The sequence below is a fragment of the Pristis pectinata genome, chromosome 6 (genome assembly GCF_009764475.1).
Source record: "Pristis pectinata isolate sPriPec2 chromosome 6, sPriPec2.1.pri, whole genome shotgun sequence".
NCBI lineage: Eukaryota > Metazoa > Chordata > Chondrichthyes > Rhinopristiformes > Pristidae > Pristis > Pristis pectinata.
In genome coordinates this window covers 58,283,813-58,305,269 of record NC_067410.1, presented here as the reverse complement: position 1 = coordinate 58,305,269, position 21,457 = coordinate 58,283,813, and the positions used below count along the sequence as shown (strand labels likewise).

Genomic DNA, 21,457 nt, shown 5'->3' with positions numbered 1-21,457 from the left:
CGACATTGGTTTGAAAGCCGTAAGTAGTTGTGCAGGTTGAAGGTTGACTATTTCCTGTGGTACATCTTGGGAACACCCATACCAACTCCACATCCCAGCACATTCTCTTTTTCAGATAGCAGTAATCTTTGATTTGAATTCAAGAAAATAGTGTTCTCTGTATCAGCATTGAGCATTCACCAACACCATACAGGCTGTCTTGATCAGAATCAGATTTATTATCACTGACTTATATGAAATGAAATTTGGTGTTTTGTGGCAGCAGTACAGTGCAAAGGCACAAAATTACTATAAATTACAAAAATAAATACTGCAAAAAAAAAGTAACAAGGTCGGGTTCATGGGTGGTTCAGAAATCTGATTGTGGAGAGGAAGAAGCTGCTTCTGAATTGTTGAATGTGGATTCTCAGGCTCCTGTACCTCCTCCCTGATGGTAGTAATGAGAAGAGGGCACGTCCCAGGTGGTGAGGGTCCTTTGTGATGGATGCAGGCCTTCTTGAGGCAATGCCTCTTGAAGATGTCCTCGGTGTTGGTGTTGCTATTTTGTTGTCTCACCCTTGGGACAGATGACCTAGTCTGACACCTTCATTTTGCATTAAAACTGAAGTTGCATGGTTCCTTTTACTTCCTTGCAGGGTTTTAGATCTCTCATTCAATATTGTGCGGAAAATCGAGGCTCTTGAGTCCCTGACCAAGCTGAAGAAGCTCTTCCTCGTGAATAACAAAATTACAAAAATTGAAAACATTGGTCACCTCGATCAATTGGAAATATTAGAGCTGGGCTCAAATCGCATTCGGGTAAGTGAATATTGGAATGGTCATTAGCGTGCTCTAAATCCCTAGAGTTTGATCTTAATGCTGGAGGATAAGAGGATATTTAATAAAGGTGAACAAGATCATCACTGGTGTTTAAATAGGCTGGATTGAAGGTGTTCCTCTAAACAATGGTTCAAGGACCATTGGTACAGATTTTAAATTCCGGTGAAAGATACAAGGGAAAGGTAACCAGATGTTGTTGTTGTGGGAACGCCAACATTCAGTCCAGTTCTGTGGTAAGGATTCAAGAATCACTAATTGTAGAAACTGCTACTTTATTCAACATTGGTTTGATAACCATATATAGTTGTGCAGGTTGAAGGTTGACTAATTCCTGTGGTACATCTCAGGGAACACCCACACCAACTCCACATCCTGGCAAAGTCCTCTTTCTCACATGGCAGTAAGCTTTTTACTTTCTTTTGGATCCCAGTAGTTTTTATATTTCTGATCAATCTTTCATGTGGGGCTTTGTCAAATGCTTTGCTAAAATCCGTGTCGAGTACGTCAAATTCACTGTCCTCATTCTATGATTTTAGTAATTACTGTGGAATAGGAAGGATTAACTCCCAGTTGATTTGTCCTGTTTTCTCAAATGGTATGGTGAAGGGTCCTGAACCTGAAACATTAACTGTTTCATTTTCCACTGATGCTGCCTGACCTGCTGAGTCTTTCATGCATTTTCTGTTCTAATTTCAGGTTTCTAGCGTCTGCAGTTTTCTTTTATTTTCATTCAGTATGGTGGAGAAGTTGACTCCTGTCCTTGATCTCTCTCCTTGGAACCAGAAGTAGTAAAATTTAGCATGGTTTCTACTCCTGATCACAGTACCCTGGTCAAAGGGGGTTTTCTTCTTGCTGTTTTCCTTTTAACAACATGGCTGTCAATGGCCATGGTTAAATTAATGAAAAAATAGTGTTTCCACAAAAATCTCAGATGGTAGTTGAACATCACTGGAGCTTTCCTGAGAAGAGGCTGACGTACTGTTTCTTACTTTAACCTTCATAAGAAATTCCATGAGATCCTATTGCATTTCAGTGATTCTTTGAAATCACTTAAAACAGATTCCCAAAAACATTGCACGTTATCTCCTACTGTAATAAAGTGGTAATCATGTAAACTAAGTTACTTGCAGGATTATGGATTGAGGGTTTGTGTGGAGATTAAGGGTGTTAGGAAACTGTATAAACCCCATATCCAGGAACTGAGTATGGCAAGAAAGGGAAAGATATTCATTGACTGGCATTGATGTGATGGAGGAGGTGGTGATGAGATCTTGTTTTGACAGGTTATAGAGAATATTGAAAATCTGAAGAAACTTTACAGTTTGTTTTTGGGTAAAAACAAGATCACCAAATTACAGAACTTGGATGGGCTGACGAATCTCACTGTTCTCAGTATACAGGTAATCATACTTCATATTGGAATTGAATTCCTTAGACAGTCTGTAGTCTAATCTGAGCAGAGCAACTCTTTATTTCAGTAGCTGGATATACTCAGACTGTGATTGTTATCGGGATTCAGCTTGCTATTGTGATCATAGAGTTGTGGTTGGGTTCTTTTTGCTTAATTCTATTAACTTTAAAAGCTAGTGCCATATTCAGTGGCACCAGCTAGCGTGACTAGTGAAGAAGCAGCTTACTGGTATTTGATGCTTGAAAGCTTCATCATTCCATCTAGTCAAACTTTTGCTCTGGTGCTTAGCACACATAGGTAGCTTATCAGGTGGGGAAGTGAAATGCCAGTTTCAAGTCTGTGCTCAAGTTTTCTGTGGCTGAATAGGTGGAATAACCATATGAAACAAAAGTCTAACATTGATTCCAAAGTACGCCTGAATGGAAAACTAAGCAATTTCATTGAGAGAAACCTATTGATTGGTTTATGTGCGTCAGACTACAAGCTAACTAGATATGAAGTTTTAGTAGCTTACCTACTGACTGCATTTGTTAATATATGTGTGTTGATGTTTGGTTTTGATGCATTTTTTTCTTGCAGAGCAATCGATTGACAAAGATAGAAGGGATGCAAAGCCTGGTCAATTTACAAGAGCTTTACTTGAGTCACAATGGCATCGAGGTGATAGAGGGCTTGGAGAACAATGTGAGTCACTGCCCCCGATTTTCTCTATTGGTGCTCCTGTTGGATGTTTGCTTATATCCTTCATCAATGATGGAACCAAAGTGTTCTAAATCTTTGTTAAGAGAGACGGTGCAGTAGTTTATAGTTATTCCACTATACATTCTAGTTACATTCCAGTATTTTAATAGTAAATCTTAATGTAAAATAACAGCCATTGTGTATCACACTGTGATATTTAGTATTTCCAATATCACCTACAAAAACTGACACAGTGGCACAATAGATAATACTACTGCCTCTCGGCTCTGATCCTGATTTGTGCTGCTGTCTGTGTGGAGTGTGCATATTCTCCCTGTGACTGTGTGGGTTTACCCCAGGTACTCTTGTCTCCTCCATCATCCCAAAGATCTGCTGGTTGATAGGTTAACAGGTTGTATATTACCCCTTGTGCAGTTGGATAGGAGGAGATTCATGGGGGGAGTTCATGGACGTGTAAAGGAATAGGTTGCTGTATGGCAAATGGGATAGATATAATTACTCTTGAACCCATTGTGGGCTGAATGGTCTCGTTCTGTGTCATAAGGAAATAGAACAATGAAATGTGAGAAAAATATTAATTTATTTTAACAACTTGAATGCTCAGGGTACCAAATTTAATGTATAATGTTATAATTGGGACGAGGTTACTAGTTTAATCCCATGATCTGTAGTTTACCTGAGTCAAGTGATTGCGTTTTAAGACTTTTCCCCTGCAATTGTGCACAAAGATCTGGTACATAATCTCAATCCAATTATTGATACTAATCACAAAGCAATGATCTGGTAACTTAGTTAATCTGTTATTTGAAATGGGTGAATTTGCAGTCCGTGCCCTGTGTGGTAGTTGGGAAAGCATGGGCTATTTGTGCTCCAATGGAATTCTTATGCGCACTTATAGATCTATGAGGCTTGGCTCTGGCAACAGAAGCCCTCCAAGCATTGGTATATGGATTATGCTTCCACAAAAGACAGACTATCTCCAGCAAATTAAAGTAAATGGACTTTCGAGGAGCAAGATTTGTAACTTCCACTGACAATGGTTTCTTATGTGTCTGTCTTGCCAAAGAAATCCTATGCTGAGCACTGATAATCACATCACCAGGCTTATATCAATTCACATTTAGGGAACATTGTGAGTTGGGCAATCAACAAAACTTCCAAGCACTACATAGCTATCTGATTCTGAAAAATAATCTGTTTTAAAGTTATTGCTGTTGGATTACATCCATTAGCAAGATTGAAACCACCAGGAGGAACCTCTCTCATGATTACAGCGGAAGAGATAATAGATTTTGACTCAACTCTGGGTGTAAGCTCAACTGAAGCTCAGACTGTGAAATTAGTTACTTTCTGGATTCCCACAGTTCTGTGGAACTTTTTTATTGTTCATTAAATGACATACTATCACAGAATTCTATAGTGCACATTTAATTAGTAACCTCAGACAAACATGGTACTGGATAATAAAATAATGGCTGTTTTTCAAAGCATTTTCATGACATAGTGTCACACAGTGTGGTGCATATTAGTTGGTTTTCAAATGTAATGAAAACTAGTGGTTTTACTGCTTTGTTGCAACACCATCTTCTTATGCTGTCTGTGAAAACTGTAATAATCAAGCCCACGTTACTCTAGTCTCTGAAGCTCAACTGCTGTTCCCATTTAATCTTGTTATGACCTGTCTATTTCAGAAAAAATTAACAACGCTGGATATAGCAAACAACCGGATCAAGAAGATTGAAAATATAAGTCACTTGACAGAACTTCAGGAGTTCTGGGTAGGTTTATTAAAACAAACTTCTAATCAGAAATACAGTTTTCATGGGTATCTGTCCAGATTAATTTTCTGATGCTAGAGGAACAGATCTGTCATTGAAATCAATTTTAATACATAGCACCATTTTAAAATTGGGGGTGGGGAGGGTGTTGGGTGGGGGGAGGAATTGGTAAAAACATTTGTATCTGTGTACAAGTTCAGTAATTTTGTAATATAGACAATGTTGAATAAGGGAATGATGGCAACATTCAAGAGCAAGTAAGATTAAACTTGTATGGCAAGAAAAATATGCTTTATGGAAAGAATGCGGTTAATGGCATAGGACTGTGAACGTAAAACTGTCTCGAGGTATTCAGAAAACAGCAACTTACAATTTACTAATGTTTAAAAAGAAAAAAAATAAAGTCGCTTGACTGAAATGTGTTGGGAAAATGGTCACAGTCAGCAAGAGAAGTGATTAAAATACATAATCAATTGGTGGTCTATCAAAGAAATGATTGCTGAAATGGGCACCAATGTTGTATGATTCTGATTATCAGAAAAGGCTTGTGAAGAAGAGTGGAGCAAACAGAGTTCTTAGAAATTATTTTTAGGGTGAGGCTCAGCAAATGTAGAGTGTAAGAAGTGTAGGAGCACAAAATTATATTGAGGGGAATACAATCCTGGAGGAGTTTGTTAAGATGGAGAAAGCTATGGGACTATTTGAAAATAAATTGTGTTGATCGTACAAAAGTGTGTGTAGAGATTGGTACTGGACAGGATAAGTGTTCTGATGAAGGCCAGTCCAGATAAAGGGTCTCGACCCAAAATGTCGACTGTCCATTTCCCTCCATAGCTACTATTTGACCCACTGAGTTCCTCCAGCATGAGAGAGGAACTGGCCAAAGTTATTGGAAGGAGACCCTAGCAGGGTTGACGATATAGAAGCAATAGCAGGAGCTTCTGGGTGTAGTTCAGAAGGCACAGGATCGTTTCATCCCAAAGAAGAAGCAGCATTCTAAAGGGAGGAAGAGGCAACTGTGGCTGACAAGGGAAATCAAAGACAGCATAAAAGCAAAAGAGAGGACATACAATATTGGAAAAACTAGCGGGAAGCTAGAGGATTGGGAAGCTTTTAAAAACCAATAGAAAGCAACCAAAAAAAAAAGCAGTAAAGAGAGAACAGATGAAATATGAAGGTAAGCTAGCTAATAATATAAAAGAGGATACCAAAAGTTTTTCCAGATATATATAAATAGTAAAAGAGAGACAAGACTGGACATTGGACCGCTGGAAAATGACACTGGAGAAGTAGTGATGGGGAACAAAGAAATGGCAGATGAACTGAATAAGTATTTCGCATCAGTCTTCACTGTGGAAGACACCAGCAACATGCCAGAAGTTCGAGAGAGTCAGAGGGCAGAAGTGAGTATAGTCGCTGTCACTAAGGAGAAGCTGCTTGGAAAGCTGAAAGATCTGAAGGTGGATAGGTCACCTGGACCGGACGGACTGCACCCTAGTGTTCTGAAAGAGGTAGCTGAAGAAATGGTGGAGGTATTAGTAGTGAGCTTTCAAGAATCACTAGAATCGGGAATGGTTCCAGAGGACTGGAAAATTGCAAATGTCACTCCACTCTTTAAGAAGGGAGGAGGCAAAAGACAGGAAATTATAGGCCGGTTAGCCTGACTTCAGCAGTTGGTAAGATGTTAGAGTCCATTATTAAGGATGAGGTTTCAGGGTACTTGGAAGCAAATGATAAAATAGGCCAAAGTCAGCATGGTTTCCTTAAGGGGAGATCTTGCCTTACAAATCTGTTGGAATTCTTTGAGGAAGTAACAAGCAGGATCGATAAAGGAGAGTCGGTGGATGTTGTTTACTTGGATTTTTAGAAGGACTTTGACAAGGTGCTGCACATGAGGCTGCTGAACAAGATAGGAGCCCATGGTGTTATAGCATGGATAGAAGATTAGCTGACTGGCAGAAGGCAATGAGTGGGAATAAAGGGGGCCTTTTCTGATTGGCTGCTAGTGATTAGTGGCATTCCACGAGTCACTGATGGCTCTACTGTTCCATCGGGTAGAAGATACAGGTGCCTGAGGGCACGTACCACCAGACTTAAGGACGGCTTCTACCCCACCGTGATAAGACTATTGAACAGTTCCCTTATACAATGAGATGGACTATGACCTCACGATCTACCTTGTTGTGACCTTGCACCTTATTGCACTGCACTTTCTCTGTAGCTGTGACACTTTACTCTGTACTGTTATTTTTTTACCTGTACTACATCAATGCACTCTGTACTAACTTGATGTAACTGCACTGTGTAATGAATTGACCTGTAAGATCGGTTTGTAAGACAAGTTCTTCACTGTACCTCGGTACAAGTGACAATAATAAACCAATACCAATACCCCAGGGGTCGGCGTTGGGTCCGCTACTTTTCATGTTATATGTTAATGATCTGGATGACGGAATTGATGGCTGCGTGGCCAAGTTTGCAGATGATACAGAGATAGGTGAAGGCACAAGTAGTGTTGAGGAAGCAGGGAGTCTGCAGAAGGACTTGGACAGGTTGGGAGAATGGGCAAAGAAGTGGCAGATGGAGTACAGTGTAGGGAAATGTATGGTCATGCACTTTGGTAGAAGGAATAAAAGCGTACACTATTTTCTAAATGGGGAGAGAATTCAGAAATCGGAGGTCCAAAGGGACTTGGGAGTCCTAGTGCAGGATTCCCTAAAGGTTAACTTGCAGGTTGAGTCGGTAGTAAGGAAGGCAAATGCAATGTCAGCATTCATTTCGAGATGACTAGCATATAAAAGCAAGGATGTAATGCTGAGGCTTTATAAGGCATTGGTCAGACCACATATGTAGTATTGTGAGCAGTTCTGGGCCCCATATCTAAGAGGAGGGATGTGCTGGTGTTGGAGAGAGTCCGGAAGAGGTTTCTGAGAATGATGCCAGGGATGAAAGGGTTAACATATGAGGAGCGTTTGATGGCTGTAGGCCTGTACTTGCTGGAGTTTGGAACGGTGAGGGGCAATCTCATTGAAACCTACCAAATATTGAAAGGCCTGTATAGAGTGGATGTGGAGAGGATGTTTCCAGTAGTGGGAGAGTCCTGGACCAGAGGGCACAGCCTCAGAATAAAAGTATGTCCGTTTAGAACAGAGATGAGGAGGAATTTCTTTAGCCAAAGGGTGGTGAATCTGTGGAATTGATTGCCACAGATGGCTGTGGAGGCCGAATCATTGGGTATACTTAAAGCAGAGGTTGATAGGTTCTTGATTAGTAAGGGTGTCAAAGGTTACAGGGAGAAGGCAGGAGTATGGGGTTGAGAGGGAATAATAAATCAGCCGCGATTGAATGGCAGAGCAGACTCAATGGGCCGAATGGTCTAATTTTGCTTCTGTGTCTTATGGTCTTGTGTGTTGCTCCAGATTCCAGTATCTGCAGTCTCTTGTGTCTCCAGGAAAACTACCTTTGTTCTGACCAACTTTTAGCAGAACAATAATTGGAAAGAAGAACTTAAGCATTCACTTTATGGATAATTAAAAACATGGGGAGAGCAATTTTAGTAGCAGCAGAGCATGCAGAGTTAGTGATGTTGGTATTGCTGTGGATATCGGCTCCTGTTTGAACAGGATACCACTGTTTCATGTTTAAGTTCAACATGACCATTACAGAAGAGTAAGGTTCCTAGGGGGGATCTTTGGGGGAACGATTAGATGAGCTTATATTTGGAGAAGTTTAGTCATTTAGTTGGAATAGGAATGGAATGACAGTCCATCAGATATAAACACTGAAAGGTGATGTGTTAGAGATCATCAAACACTGGAGACAAGGCTAAGGATGGATAATGCACTACAATCAGTGAAATTTGGATATTCTTTATTCATCAGGTCTGCACCTGTTAATGGGCCAGGGGGCAATCAAAATGGAGGAACTTGAACAATGAGCTTTGGTTGCATAGACTGAGTTGGCAGGGAAGGTACTGACTCATAGTCAGGAGATGACACAGCGTTAGAATGGAAGTAGGCCGTTTAGTCTCTTCCAACCTTAATTCTTTATTCAGTGGGATCATGACTGATTTACGACCAAACTTCATAAACTTAACATAGTCTCAAAATCCTTAATACATTTTCTTCACAAGCATCCCAGATTTTAAAATTAACAATTCGACTGGCATCAGTTATGTGCAGATGAGAGCCCCAAATATTTATCTTCCTTTGCTTGAAAAAGATTTTTTAAATTTCTCTCCTGAAAGATCTGGCTCTAAATTTTTGATAATGCCCTGACCAACAAAAGTAGTTTATCAGCATCATCCCTTTTCGGCACTGCCCAACCCCCTCTGCTCTGCCTCTCTTCTCCTTCCTGTTTATAAACATGTTGAATAATTGTTTTGTAGGCATCTTTGTGGGACTCCACCAATCATTTCCTGACAATTTGAGTACTATTGCTATTCTGTCCCATGTTGACCAGCTAGTCTGCCAACTAGCTCAATCTTCCTTCAGTTCTGTAGTCTGTAGGAATCTCTCAAATGCATTTGGGAAGTTCAGATAAGTAATCTTGAACATTCTTCTGTCCAGTGCCATAGTCAATTCAAACAAAAAATCAATCAGATTCATCAAGCATTCCTCCTTACAAATCCATACTGGTTCTTTCTGATCAGCTGAATACTTTAGCCTTAATTATATGCTCTTCTGATTTCCCACTGTTAAGCTGACTGGTCTTAATTTTCAGGTTTTGCATACTCATTTTTGTTAGAGCTGAGTGAAACTTATTAAAGAAGTTCACCAATCAAGAGAACTTTACTGATGTCTCAAGAATTTTCCAATGTTCTCACTTTTAAAATGGGATAGAAATCGTATGGTGCTATGAGTTTGTTGCTCTTTGCTGTTACTTGTATTATTTTACTTAATGTTGTGAATCAGGGAAGGGCACGCAACATTAGTTCCAACAGGATGTCTGGCATGGTATCCTTTTCCTGTATTGTAAAGATTGCTGCAAAATAATGGACAAATACTTTGACATGTCTGCCATTTTCTTTTAATTTACGACATCACTGTTGCGTTTTAAACAAATCCCACGACACCCCTGCTAAAATTGTAAAAGATTTTGTTGATTTCAATATCCCAAGGAAAGTTCCTTTTCAAGCATGCTTTCATTATCTGTTTTGTTGCCCATTGTTCTTTGTAGTTCCCCTATTCACCAGGGTCCATATCATTCTATGCCTTGCATATTTAAATGACTGTCTAAATGCTCCTTAAACATAGTAATTGTATTTGATTCTACCACCTCCTCTGGCAACACATTCCAAATATCAACTACTCCGTGTGTATAAAAAAAATTTGCCCCTTAGCTCCTTTTTGAAAGTCCTTCCTCTCATCTTAATCCTATGCCCTCATGTTTTTGATACCCCTACCACAGGAAAAGATTCTATCTACCGTCTCTGCCTCTGATGATCTTGTATATTTCCAACAGGTCACCCCTCAGGGTCCTTCACTCCAGGGAAAACAAACTCAGCCTATCTATTCTTTCCCCATAATTGAAGTCCTCCAGTCCAAGCAACAAACTGGTTAATGTCCGCTGCACTCTCTCCAGTGCAATCTCATCCTTCCTATCGTGTGGTGACCAGAAATGCACACAGTTCTCCAAGTGTGACATAATCAGTGTTTTGTAAAGTTGCAACATAACATCCCACCTGTTGTATTTTATGCCCTGATCTATGAAGGCAAGCATTGCCATATGCTGCCTTCACCACTCTATCAACCCATGTTACCACTTTCAGGGAACCAGGAATTGGACCCCTAGATCTCTCTTTGTTCATCAACATTCCTTCGTGCACTACGATTGTATATATCCTACCCCTTCTTCTAAAAATGTATCACCTTGCACTTGTTGAGATTAAATTCCATCTGCCAATGCTCTGTGCAATTTTCCATCTGATCTATATCCTGCTGTAGTCGTAGATAAGCTTCTTTGCTGTCCACAACACCACCAATTCTTGTGACGCATCCAAGTCATATATAGCAAAGGTCCCAGCACCAATCCCTGTGGTACACTAATCACACATTTCCATCAGAAAAATACCCTTCCACCACTACCCTCTGCCTCCTATTATTGTCAATTTTGGATCCAGTTTGGCCATTTCACCTTGGATTCTTTGTGCCTTAACCTTCCAGCCTTCCATGTGGGACTTTGTCAAATGCCTTACTAAAGTCCATTTAGATAACATCTGCCCTGCCTTCATCAATCTCCTTAGTTACCTTAAAAAAAACTCAGTTTCCCTTTTGAATGTTTTCATCTTTGAGATCTTTGTTGACCCTTCTTGTCAGTGGCTACCTTTTCCCTCTCTGGCAAGTAAAAGCTATTTTGTGGGATAACCTGGTTCTGAATCCGATTCTTTGAATGTCTACATCTGTCTTTTTGCCATTAACATATTTGCCCACTTATTTTGTGTGCAGACTTTATCACATGGTAGGCAGTCTTCTCTAAGTCTAGAACCATTGTCACTGTTTTATGCTGCACATTTTCAAATATAATAAACTCGATCATATTATTGATTTTAAATATCAATTTAGGCTGTTGACTAAATGCTCATTCAGTGATGATAAAATCTGAAATGGTTGTCACTTTGTTGGTTTATGCATTTTGTTGCAGGTTATCCTAAATGGCACTATAGAAATGCAGTACCTTTCTGACACGAGCTACACTACTTATCTCAATTTTTATAAGTTAAAACTCCCAACTTAAATATAATTTATTTTAATTATGTTTAATATTTTCATTTATACTTTATATTGTATTACAGTTGCCATCACAAAGTCTATACTCTTTCCAGAGTTTTGAGTCCTATTTGATTTCTTAATTTTACTCAGTTTTCACAGCCCACCTACATTCTCATCTTTAAAATGTTTTCATCCTTAATCATGAAGGTGATTCTTCCCCTTCCACTGTAGAACAGTAGATTCATACAGCATGGAAATGGGCCCTTCAGCCCACCACATCCACACTGACAAGTAGGCATCCATCCACGTTAATCCCATCTTCCAGCTCTTGGCCCGTGGCTTTCTTTGCCTAGGCGATTTAAGTGCTCGTCTAGACTCTTGTCAGCGACTCTGCTTACATCACTCTCTTGAGCAGTGAATTCCAGGTGCTTGCCACTCTGGAGGGAAAAAGGTCAACCTCAGATCTCCTCTGTGTTATCTTTCCTGAGGTCTAGGTGATTCCCCATTTTTCTCCCAGTCCTGACCATCTTAGAGCTATGTCGCAGCAATACGTCACACCAAGCTGAATGTGTAATATCTTTGTTCCTTGTAATCCTTGATTTTGTATATGGACACCTATTTTAGCCAGCCACCCCAACCTATCATGCTCCAAGGTTTTTCACACTTTTCTTTCCCTATTGTAGTTTTTCCCTTTAACATGTAGTGCCTTTTGCACAATTTCTGACTAATTAGTTTGCTCTCTTTTCAGAATTATTAATCATATTTTTTCCTTCAGTTCCAAATGGATCTTGGAAAGTGGTTTTGAAAGGGGGAAGAGATACTGCCTGAGGACATGGAGCCATATGTGGATCCCATGGTTTCCTTCGATGATATATTTAAATTCGTGAAGGAGACGAGATATAGTTAGACTTTTTAAAACTAAAATTGTTGCCGGAGGTTGTTTGCCTGTCTGGTGTTTGAAAATTTTCCCTCCCTTGAATTTTCAGATGAATGATAATTTAATTGAGCACTGGAGTGACCTCGATGAGCTGAAGAATGCCAAAGAGCTACAGACGGTCTATCTTGAGGGTAACCCGCTGCAAAAGGACCCACATTATCGGCGCAAAGTAATTTTGTCCCTTCCCTCTGTGCGACAGATTGATGCAACCTTTATCCGCATTCTGAAACTGGGAGCTCCTTCTCATGCCTGACTCATTTGGGGAAAGCTCCACATGTTTTATTTGACTGATGCTCTAAAGGTATTTGATAAAAAGATACTAAATTATAGCTAAACAATCCAGTGCATGATTTTGTTATTGACTCCTTTCTGATGAACGTGCTCCTGTGTTTTGATTGATTCAACTTGTATGCTGCAGCCTTGCACAGCATCTCACCTGATCCATAACATCATCCTTTGCTTGTGAGGACAAAATGTGTCTGTGTTTGATTTTTTTGTAAGGAATGAACATTAAAAGCACTGAAATGTATGGACTTTACTAATTGTACAGTCTGCAATTCCGTGAAAATCCACCTGTCCCTTTCAGTGTGATTTTGGTGGTTTATTTTGATGCATTGTGTTATTATTTCAAGTGGGACTTTATTCAGGTACTTTGGAAAATAGGCAGAAGTGCACACTATAGTGGATTGCCAGTGATGTGCTAGCAAGCTACAAATGCTGTTGGGACTACATGTCATTACAGAGGATCTTTGAACAACAAATCCAGTCGGAGCCCCACACAGTACTGCCACATCCATTTGTGAATGTTGATGGGCAAACAGCTAAGCAGAGGATAAGGTCCCATGAACATTCCCATTGTCAGTTGTGGCTCGAAGTGCAAAAGACCAATCTGAAACATTGGCTTCCATCTCCAGTGAATGATCCATCGTGTTCTCCTGAGGGACCCACCATCTGAGAAACCGTCTTTGGTGAATTTAATTTGCTGAACTTGATATCAAGAAATGGCTAAGTGCTGATTACCACAAAGGCTATTAGCCCGGACAACATCCTGACCATAGTACTGAAGACGTGCATCAAAACTAGCTGCCTTCTTACAAGGCCTTTCAGTAATATCTACAGCATGGGCAATCTAATTCAAAGTGTGGAAAATTGTCCAGATATATCATGTTCACAAGACACAGGATAAATCCAATTCACTCTAATTATTGCCCAAGTCTACTCTCAGACATCAGGAAAGTGGAAGATTTTCAACAATACTATCATGTGGGACTTGCCAATTACTGAGTGGTCTCTCTCAGCAGCATTTGGTTCCAGATTTCATTACAGTCTTAGCCCAAGCATGGTCAAGACAACTGTGTTCCAGAGGTGGGCAAGAGTGATCACCTGGCACGAAGGCAGCATTTGACCATATCATCTTAAGGTGCTTTTGTTATATCAGTCATTGAGAACAGTGCCTGGTATACTTAAAGGAAGGTGGTTGTGGTTGTTTTTGGAGCCAATTATTTTAGCCCCAGGGCAGTGTCTTAAGTCTGACCATCTTCAGCTGTTCTATCAATGACCTTTCATCTGTTATAAGGCCACATCAGATGTTCACTGATTGCAGTGTTCAGTTCAATTCCTCAGTTAAGGAGGAATGTATTCTTTTGCAACAAGACCCAGACAATATTGGACTGCCTTCTTGCAAATGATACCAGATACACTGTTGAGAAGTGCAGGATCAGGGGTGTCATTGAAACATTACTGAATTTATATAAATGAATAGTGTGTAATACCAAGCTTAACATAGAAAACCTACAGCACAATATAGGCCCTTCAGCCCACAAAGTTGGCACATGTCCCTACCTTAGAAATTACTAGGCTTACCCATAGCCGTCTATTTTTCTAAGCACCATGTACCTATCCAAAAGTCTCTTAAATGATCCAGTGGTATCTGGCTCCACCACCATTGGGGCAGCCCATTCCACACACACACCACTGAGTAAGAACCTTACCCCTGACATCTCCTCTGTACCTACTCCCCAGCACCTTAAACCTGTGCCCTCGTGGCAACCATTTCAGCCCTGGGAAAAAGCCTCTGACTATCCACACGATCAATGCCTCTTATACACCTCTATCAGGTCACCTCTCATCCTGTCGCTCCAAGGAGGAAAGGCCGAGTTCACTCAACCCGTTTTCATAAGGCATGCTCACCAATCCAGGCAACATCCTTTAGATCTCTACTGCACCCTTTCTGTGGCTTCCACATCCTTCCTGTAGTGAGCTGCCCAGAACTGAGCACAGTACTCCAAGTGGGGTCTGACCAGGGTCCTATATAGCTACCACATTACCTCTCGGCTCCTAATTCAATTCCACGATTGATGAAGGACAATACACCATATGCCTTCTTAACCAGAGTCAACCTGCACAGCTGCTTTGAGCATCCTATGGACTCAGACCCCAAGATCCCTCTGATCCTCCACACTGCCAAGGGTCTTACCATTAGTACTATATTCTGCCATCATATTTAACCTACCAAAATGAACCACTTCACACTTATCTGGGTTGAACTCCCATCTGCTACTTCTCAGGCCAGTTTTGCATCCTATGTCCCACTGTAACCTCTGACTACCCTCCACACTATCCACAACACCTCCAACCTTTGTCATCAGCAAACTTACTAACCCATCCCTCCACTTCCTCATCCAGGTCATTTATAAAAATCAAAGAGTAAGGGTCCTAGAACAGATCCGAGGCACACCACTGGTCACCAATCTCCACGCAAAATATGACCCATCAGCCACCACTTTGCCTTCTATGGGCAAGCCAGTTCTGGATCCACACTGCAATATCCTCTTGGATCCCATGCCTCCTCACTTTCTCAATAAGCCTTGCATGGGGTACCTTATCAAATGCCTTGCTGAAATCCATATACACTGCATCTACTGCTCTCCCTTCATCAATGTGTTTAGTCACATCCTCAAAAATTCAATCAAGCTCGTAAGGCAGGACCTGCCTTTGACAAAGTTATGCTGACTATTTCTAATCATATTATACCTCTCCAAATGTTCATAAATCCTGCCTCTCAGGATCTTCTCCGTCAGTTTACCAACTCACTGGTCTATAATTTCCTGAGCTCTCTTTACTCCCTTTCTTGAATAAAGGAACAAGATCTGCAACCCTCCAGAACCTCTCCTGTCCCCATTGATGATGCAAAGATCATTGCCAGAGGCTCAGCAATCTCCTTCCTCACCTCCCACAGTAGCCTGAGGTACATCTCATCTGGTCCCAGCAACTTATCCAACTTGATGTTTTCCAAAAGCTCCAGCACATCCTTTTTCTTAATATCTACATGCTCAAGCTTTTCAGTCTGCAAGTCATCACTACAATCACCAAGATCCTTTTCCATAATGAATACTTTACTTCAGTATTCATTAAGTGCCTCTATTTCCTCCGGATCCATACACACTTTCCCACTGTTGCACTTGATAGGTCCTATTCTTTCACGTCATATCCTCTTGCTCTTCACATACTTGTAGACTGCCTTGGAGTTTTCCTTAATCCTGCCCACCAAGGCCTTCTCATGGCCCCTTCGGGCTCTCCTAATTTCCTCCTTAAACTCCTTCCTGTTACCCTTATAATCTTCCAGATCTCTAACATTACCTAGCTCTCTGAACCTTTTGTAAGCTTTTCTTGATTAGATTTATTACAGCCTTTGTACACCATGGTTCCTGTACCCTATCATAACTCCTGTCTCATTGAACACACCTATGTAGAACACCACAAATATCCCCTGAAGATTTGCCACATTTCATCCATACTTTTCACTGAGAAAATCTGTTCCCAATTTAAGCTTCTACTTTCCTCCCTGAGCGCCTCATAATTCCCCTTACTCTAATTAAACACTTTTCTATCTTGTCTGTTCCTCTTTCCAATGCTATTGTAAAGGAGATAGTGATCATAATTCTATTTCCAAAATGCTCTCCCACTGAGAGATCTGACACCTGACTAGGTTCATTTCCCAATACCAAATCAAGTAGTCTCTCCTCTTGTAGGCTTATCCTCATATTGTGTCAAGAAACCTTCCTGAACACACCTAACAAACTCCACCCCATCTAAACCCCTTGCTCTAGGGAGATGCCAATCGATATTTGGAAAATTAAAAATCTCCCATCACGACAACTGTTATCATATGGAGGAATTTAAAATAGAGGGCTATGTGGGGGGGTTAGATAGTTTTTTTAGGTGAGGTTTAAAGGTCAGCACAACATTGTGGGCCAAAAGGCCTGTATTGTGCTGTACTTTATGATTATCACACCTTTCCAGGATCCGTTTCCCTCTGCTCCTCGATATCCATTACTATTGGGCAGCCTATATAAAAACACCCAGTAAAGTTATTGACCCCTTCCTGTTCCTAACCTCCACCCACAGAGACTCCACAGACAATCCCTCCAATGGTGTCTACCTTTTCTGCAGCCATGACACTCTGATCAAGTGCCACACCCCCCACCTCTTTTGCCTCCCTGTCCTTTCTGAAAGATCTAAAACCCAGCACTTGAAGTAACCATTCCTGTCCCTGAGCCATCCAAGTCTCCGTAATGGCCACCACATCATAGCTCCAAGTATTGCTCCAAGCTCTAAGCTCATCTGCCTTGTTCACAATACTCCTTGCGTTAAAATAGACACATCTCAAACCATCAGTCTGAACACGTCCCTTCTCTATCACCTGCCTATCCTCCCTCTCACACTGTCTACAAGCTCTCTATTTGAGAGCCAACCACCTCTTCCCCAGTCTCTTCAGTTCAGTTCCCACCCCCCCCCCCCCCCCCCCAAGTCTAGCTTAAATTCTAGCTTAATGTTGAGTATTTTTCATTTTGCCACTGGTCATTTAAAGTGAATCATTGAGTGATTGATGTGGATAGAATGAGTGACTGCTGCATTTTTATGCATAGTAAAACAAATATATTGCCAGAATGGCCCTGCTAATCACTTCACAATCATAGATCTCTCTTGATTTTCCTTATCCTCTTGACATCTAAGCATTTTATTAATATAGAAATGCATTTACATTAAACATAAATGGGCACGCAGATTACAAAGCATGCCTATGGGGAAAAACTCAATGTGCTGTGCACTGGTTTGGTAGTTGGGCAATATGGGCATTTATTCCAAGAGATTTCATTCAGGCTTAGTTGATAAGTGGCAAGTAACACATGTATCACACAAGCAATATATTAACTACCTCCATCGACAGAAAATCTAACCACCATCCTTGGATTTTCAATGCCACTATCATCAAATGTACTCACTTCTTTTTCTCTGCACCCCCAATTATAATTATAAATATTCTGCATGTGGTGGCAGTTCAGTAGTGTGGTCAAATTGATCTGAAAATAAATTGGATCAGAGCTGGGGTTACAAATCTTGAAAATGATATGAGCAAAGAACTGATATACATTGCAATCAAAAATTCTGCAGAGGCTGAAAACCTGAAACAAAAACTGCTGCAAATACTCAGCAGCTTTGGCAGCATCTATGCAGAAAGTGTTTCAGGTTGAAGACCCTTGTCAGAAGTGGGAAAGAGAAAACAAGAGTATAAAACGTAGAGGGATGGATAGGACAAAGGGAATCTCTCTGATATGGTGAGGCCAAGGTTGCCATTGCTGATAAGCTATTGAAAATGTTATCTGATTGATACATTAATGAGGGGACTTAAAAGGAGAGAGAACACAAAGGCATATAGAAGTTGTGAAATGCAGAGCTGTAGGAAGTGCTTAAAACATTAGGCCATGCAAAGTGGAGAGAAAAAAAACTGAGTCAACATTACAGATGGATAACCTACAGCAGAGCTGGCTAGTGCTAATACAAGCAGAGAAACCAAGATACCTTAAGTTGTTGAATTTGATATTGAATCTGGAATGCTGCAGTATGCACAGACAAAAGACAGGATGCTGTTCCTCAAGCTTACATTGAGTCTGTGCAGAAGGCTACAGATAGATTAGAGTGAGATGGAGAATTAAAGTGGTGGGCAACTAGTAGCTCAATCACCCCAGGTACTGAATGCAGGAGTTCCACAAAGTGGTCACCCCATCTGCAATTGGTTTCTCCATTGTAGACAAAACCACACTGGAGCAATGCATGTCATACACCAGATTGGAAGGCATTCAAGTGAATTGCTGGAAGGGCTATGATGGACACTGTCCCTTTTTAAATTGGTGGGGGGGGGGGGGGTGAGTAACAAAAAAAAACAATCTGGAACTGAGTTTTTTCAATCAACCAACACCCATGTGAAAATGGACACTATTGTTTGAGTGTGAATGTTTTACTTTGCGTGAGTCTTAAGCTTTCTCTGCCTAATTCTCAGGGAAGTTGGACTGCATAATATTGCAAATAAATCTGAAAACTCACTAAGTTTAAAGAATCAGAGACTTACACTAATTTTTTGTAATTTATAGATTATGTCTTTTGCACTGTACTGCTGTGACAAAAGCAAATTTCATGACATTTCATGTCATATGTCAGTGTAATAAATTTGATTCTGAATCAATAGTACAGCAGGAAAGGAGACCATTCAACTTGTCAAACCCAAATGGGCTCTTTCCAAAAATAGTAAATGTCATGCCATTACTTTTCCTCTAGCCTAAACATTTTGTTCTCTCTTTCAGGTATTTACTCAGTTCCTGTTTCAAAGACCACATTTGAATCTGTACCTTTCACCTTTTTAATAACAAAATAATTTTGTTCTTCTGCCAATAGCCTTAAAGATATTAGCAACAAACAATCTGCTAGAGGAATGACAGATGCAGCTGAGTTCCTCCAGCAGATTGTGTGTTGCTCCAGATTCCAGCATCTACTGTCTCATGTCTCCGTTTTAAAGATGTTCTTTCAGATTATGTTGGGCCTCACTATGGCAGTGAAGGAGGCAGCACACAGACAGGTTGGGGTGGGATTGAGAATTAAAGTGGCAGAGTCAGGATCATCCCTGCAGACTGAGTGCAGGTGCTCAGCAAAGCGATTATCCAACCTGCATTTGGTTTCTCCAACATAGAGGAGGCCTCATTGTGAACACCAAATGCAGTACACTAGAGGCACCAGAATGGAAACCTCATCATCGGAACTATAGGGAGATGAAGAAACTAAAGAAAAAGGAATGGTGTCCTTACAGGAGGCACAGTGAGAGAATTTGTAGTCAAGGAGCTGTGAGAGTCCATGGGCTTAGAATAGCTATTAACATCATTACATATTCTGAGGTAGACCAAGCGATACAGAAAGGGAAGTGTCAGAGATGGACCACATGAATGAGAGAGTGGGATAGAATGTGGCCCAAAAGTGATTACATTTGAGTTCTGTATCAGTGCATGATATGGCACTAATGCAGTCATCAATGTATTGGAGAAAGTTGGGGTGGGGAGTGATCCCAAGCAAGCTTGGAACAAGGATTGTTCCACATAGCCAAGAAAAAGGACAGGCGTAGTAAGGGCCCATGTGAGTTCACATGGCTTCACCTTCAATCTGGAGAAAGTGGAATCAAAGTGGTTGAACGCAAAGACAAGTTCTGTCTATCAAATGAGTATATTGGTGAAGGGGAACTGGTTGGGCCTCCATTTAAGAAATGGAGGGTCATCAGACCTTCCTGATGTGGGATGAAGGTGTAAAAGGTTTGAGTGTCCATGGTGAAGGTGAGCCAGTTGGGACCAGGGAATAGGAAACTGTCAAAGTGGCAGAGGGCATCACTGTGTAAGTGGGAAGGGATTGGACCAGAAGGACAGGATCAAATCAGAATTGAGTTTACCACTAAGATGTTGTGAAATTTGTTGTTTTGCAGCAGCAGTGCAAATATATAATTACTATAAATTTCAAAATAATGCAAAAAACAGAATAATGAGGTAGTGTTCATGAACCATTCAGAAATCTGAAGGTGCGGAAGAAGCTGTTCCTAAATCGTTGAGTGTGGGTCCTCTGCTCCCATACCTCCTCCCCAATGGTAGTCATGAGAAGGCAGCATACCCCAGATGGGGAGGGTCCTTACTGATGGATGCTGCCTTCTTGAGGCGCCACCTCTTGAAGAGGTCTTCAATGACAGAGTTAGCCCATGATGGAGCTGGCTGAGTCTACAACCCTCTGCACCCTCTTGCGATCCTGTGCAATGAAGTCTCCATACCAGGCTGCAATGCAACCAGTCAGAATGCTCTCCACCATACATCTATAGAAGTTCGCAAGAATCTTTGGTGACATACCAAATCTCCTCAAACTCTTAACAAAATAGAGCTGCTGGCATGCCTTCTTTGTGATTGCATCAATGTGTCAGGCCCAGGATAGATCCTCCACGATATTGACACCCAGGAACTTGAAGCTGCTCACCTTTTCCACCACTGACTCTTCAATGAGGACTGGTGTGTTCTCCCGACTTTCCCTTCCTGAAGTCCACAATCAATTCCTTAGTCTTGCTGACGTTGGGTGTGAGGTGGTGGTTGTTGTGACACCACTCAACCTCACTCCTGTATGCTGTCTCATCACCATCTGAGCTTCTACCAACAGTGTAATTGGCTAAATTATAGATAGCATTTGACTGTGTGGCTAAGCACAGCTCGAGTGTAGAGCAGTGGGATAAGCATACATCCTTGAGATGTGCCTGTGTTGCTAGTCACTTTTTCCCCACCATTTAGAGGCCCAAACAATCATTTAAGGTGAAGCAGATATTCACTTGCGCTTTCAATCTAGTGTAGTGCATTCAGTGTTCATGATGTGGTCTTCTTTACATTGGAGAAACCAAATGCAGATTGGATGACCACTTTGCTGAGCACCAGCACCCAGTCTGCAGGGGTTATCCCAATCATCCTGTTGCCACCCCTCAAAGTCTATCTCCCCCAAATCCTGCTCTAACCCTCTCTGTAGCTCTTGCTTTCCTTTACCTCACCTTCCACATCCAGTTCCACCATTCTTCTATCCATCTCTTAGCCTATCCCTCCCCATTCTCCTTATCTCACTCTACACCCTCCATAATGTGGCTTCCCCTGTCATAGATGGAACCCTCACATACATTTCCTTCATTTCCCACATCCACTGTCACCCCCTCCAGACAGAACAAGAGTTCCCTGTGTCCTCAACTTTCAACCCACCACCC

The 21,457-nt window shown here is 41.1% G+C and overlaps 1 protein-coding gene across 1 annotated transcript in view; it reads left to right on the top strand.

Moving 5' to 3' along the window:
* Nucleotides 1–12,895, top strand: part of ppp1r7 (protein phosphatase 1, regulatory (inhibitor) subunit 7) — a 29,945-nt gene extending 17,050 nt beyond the window's left edge. Inside the window, exons 6-10 of the mRNA XM_052018024.1 lie at nt 636–798; nt 2,103–2,219; nt 2,810–2,914; nt 4,624–4,710; nt 12,407–12,895. Of these exons, the coding sequence (XP_051873984.1) occupies nt 636–798; nt 2,103–2,219; nt 2,810–2,914; nt 4,624–4,710; nt 12,407–12,610 (676 nt within the window). The 3' untranslated portion in view covers nt 12,611–12,895. The remainder of the gene's footprint in view (nt 1–635; nt 799–2,102; nt 2,220–2,809; nt 2,915–4,623; nt 4,711–12,406) is intronic.
* The last annotated feature ends 8,562 nt before the right edge of the window (nt 12,896–21,457 follow it).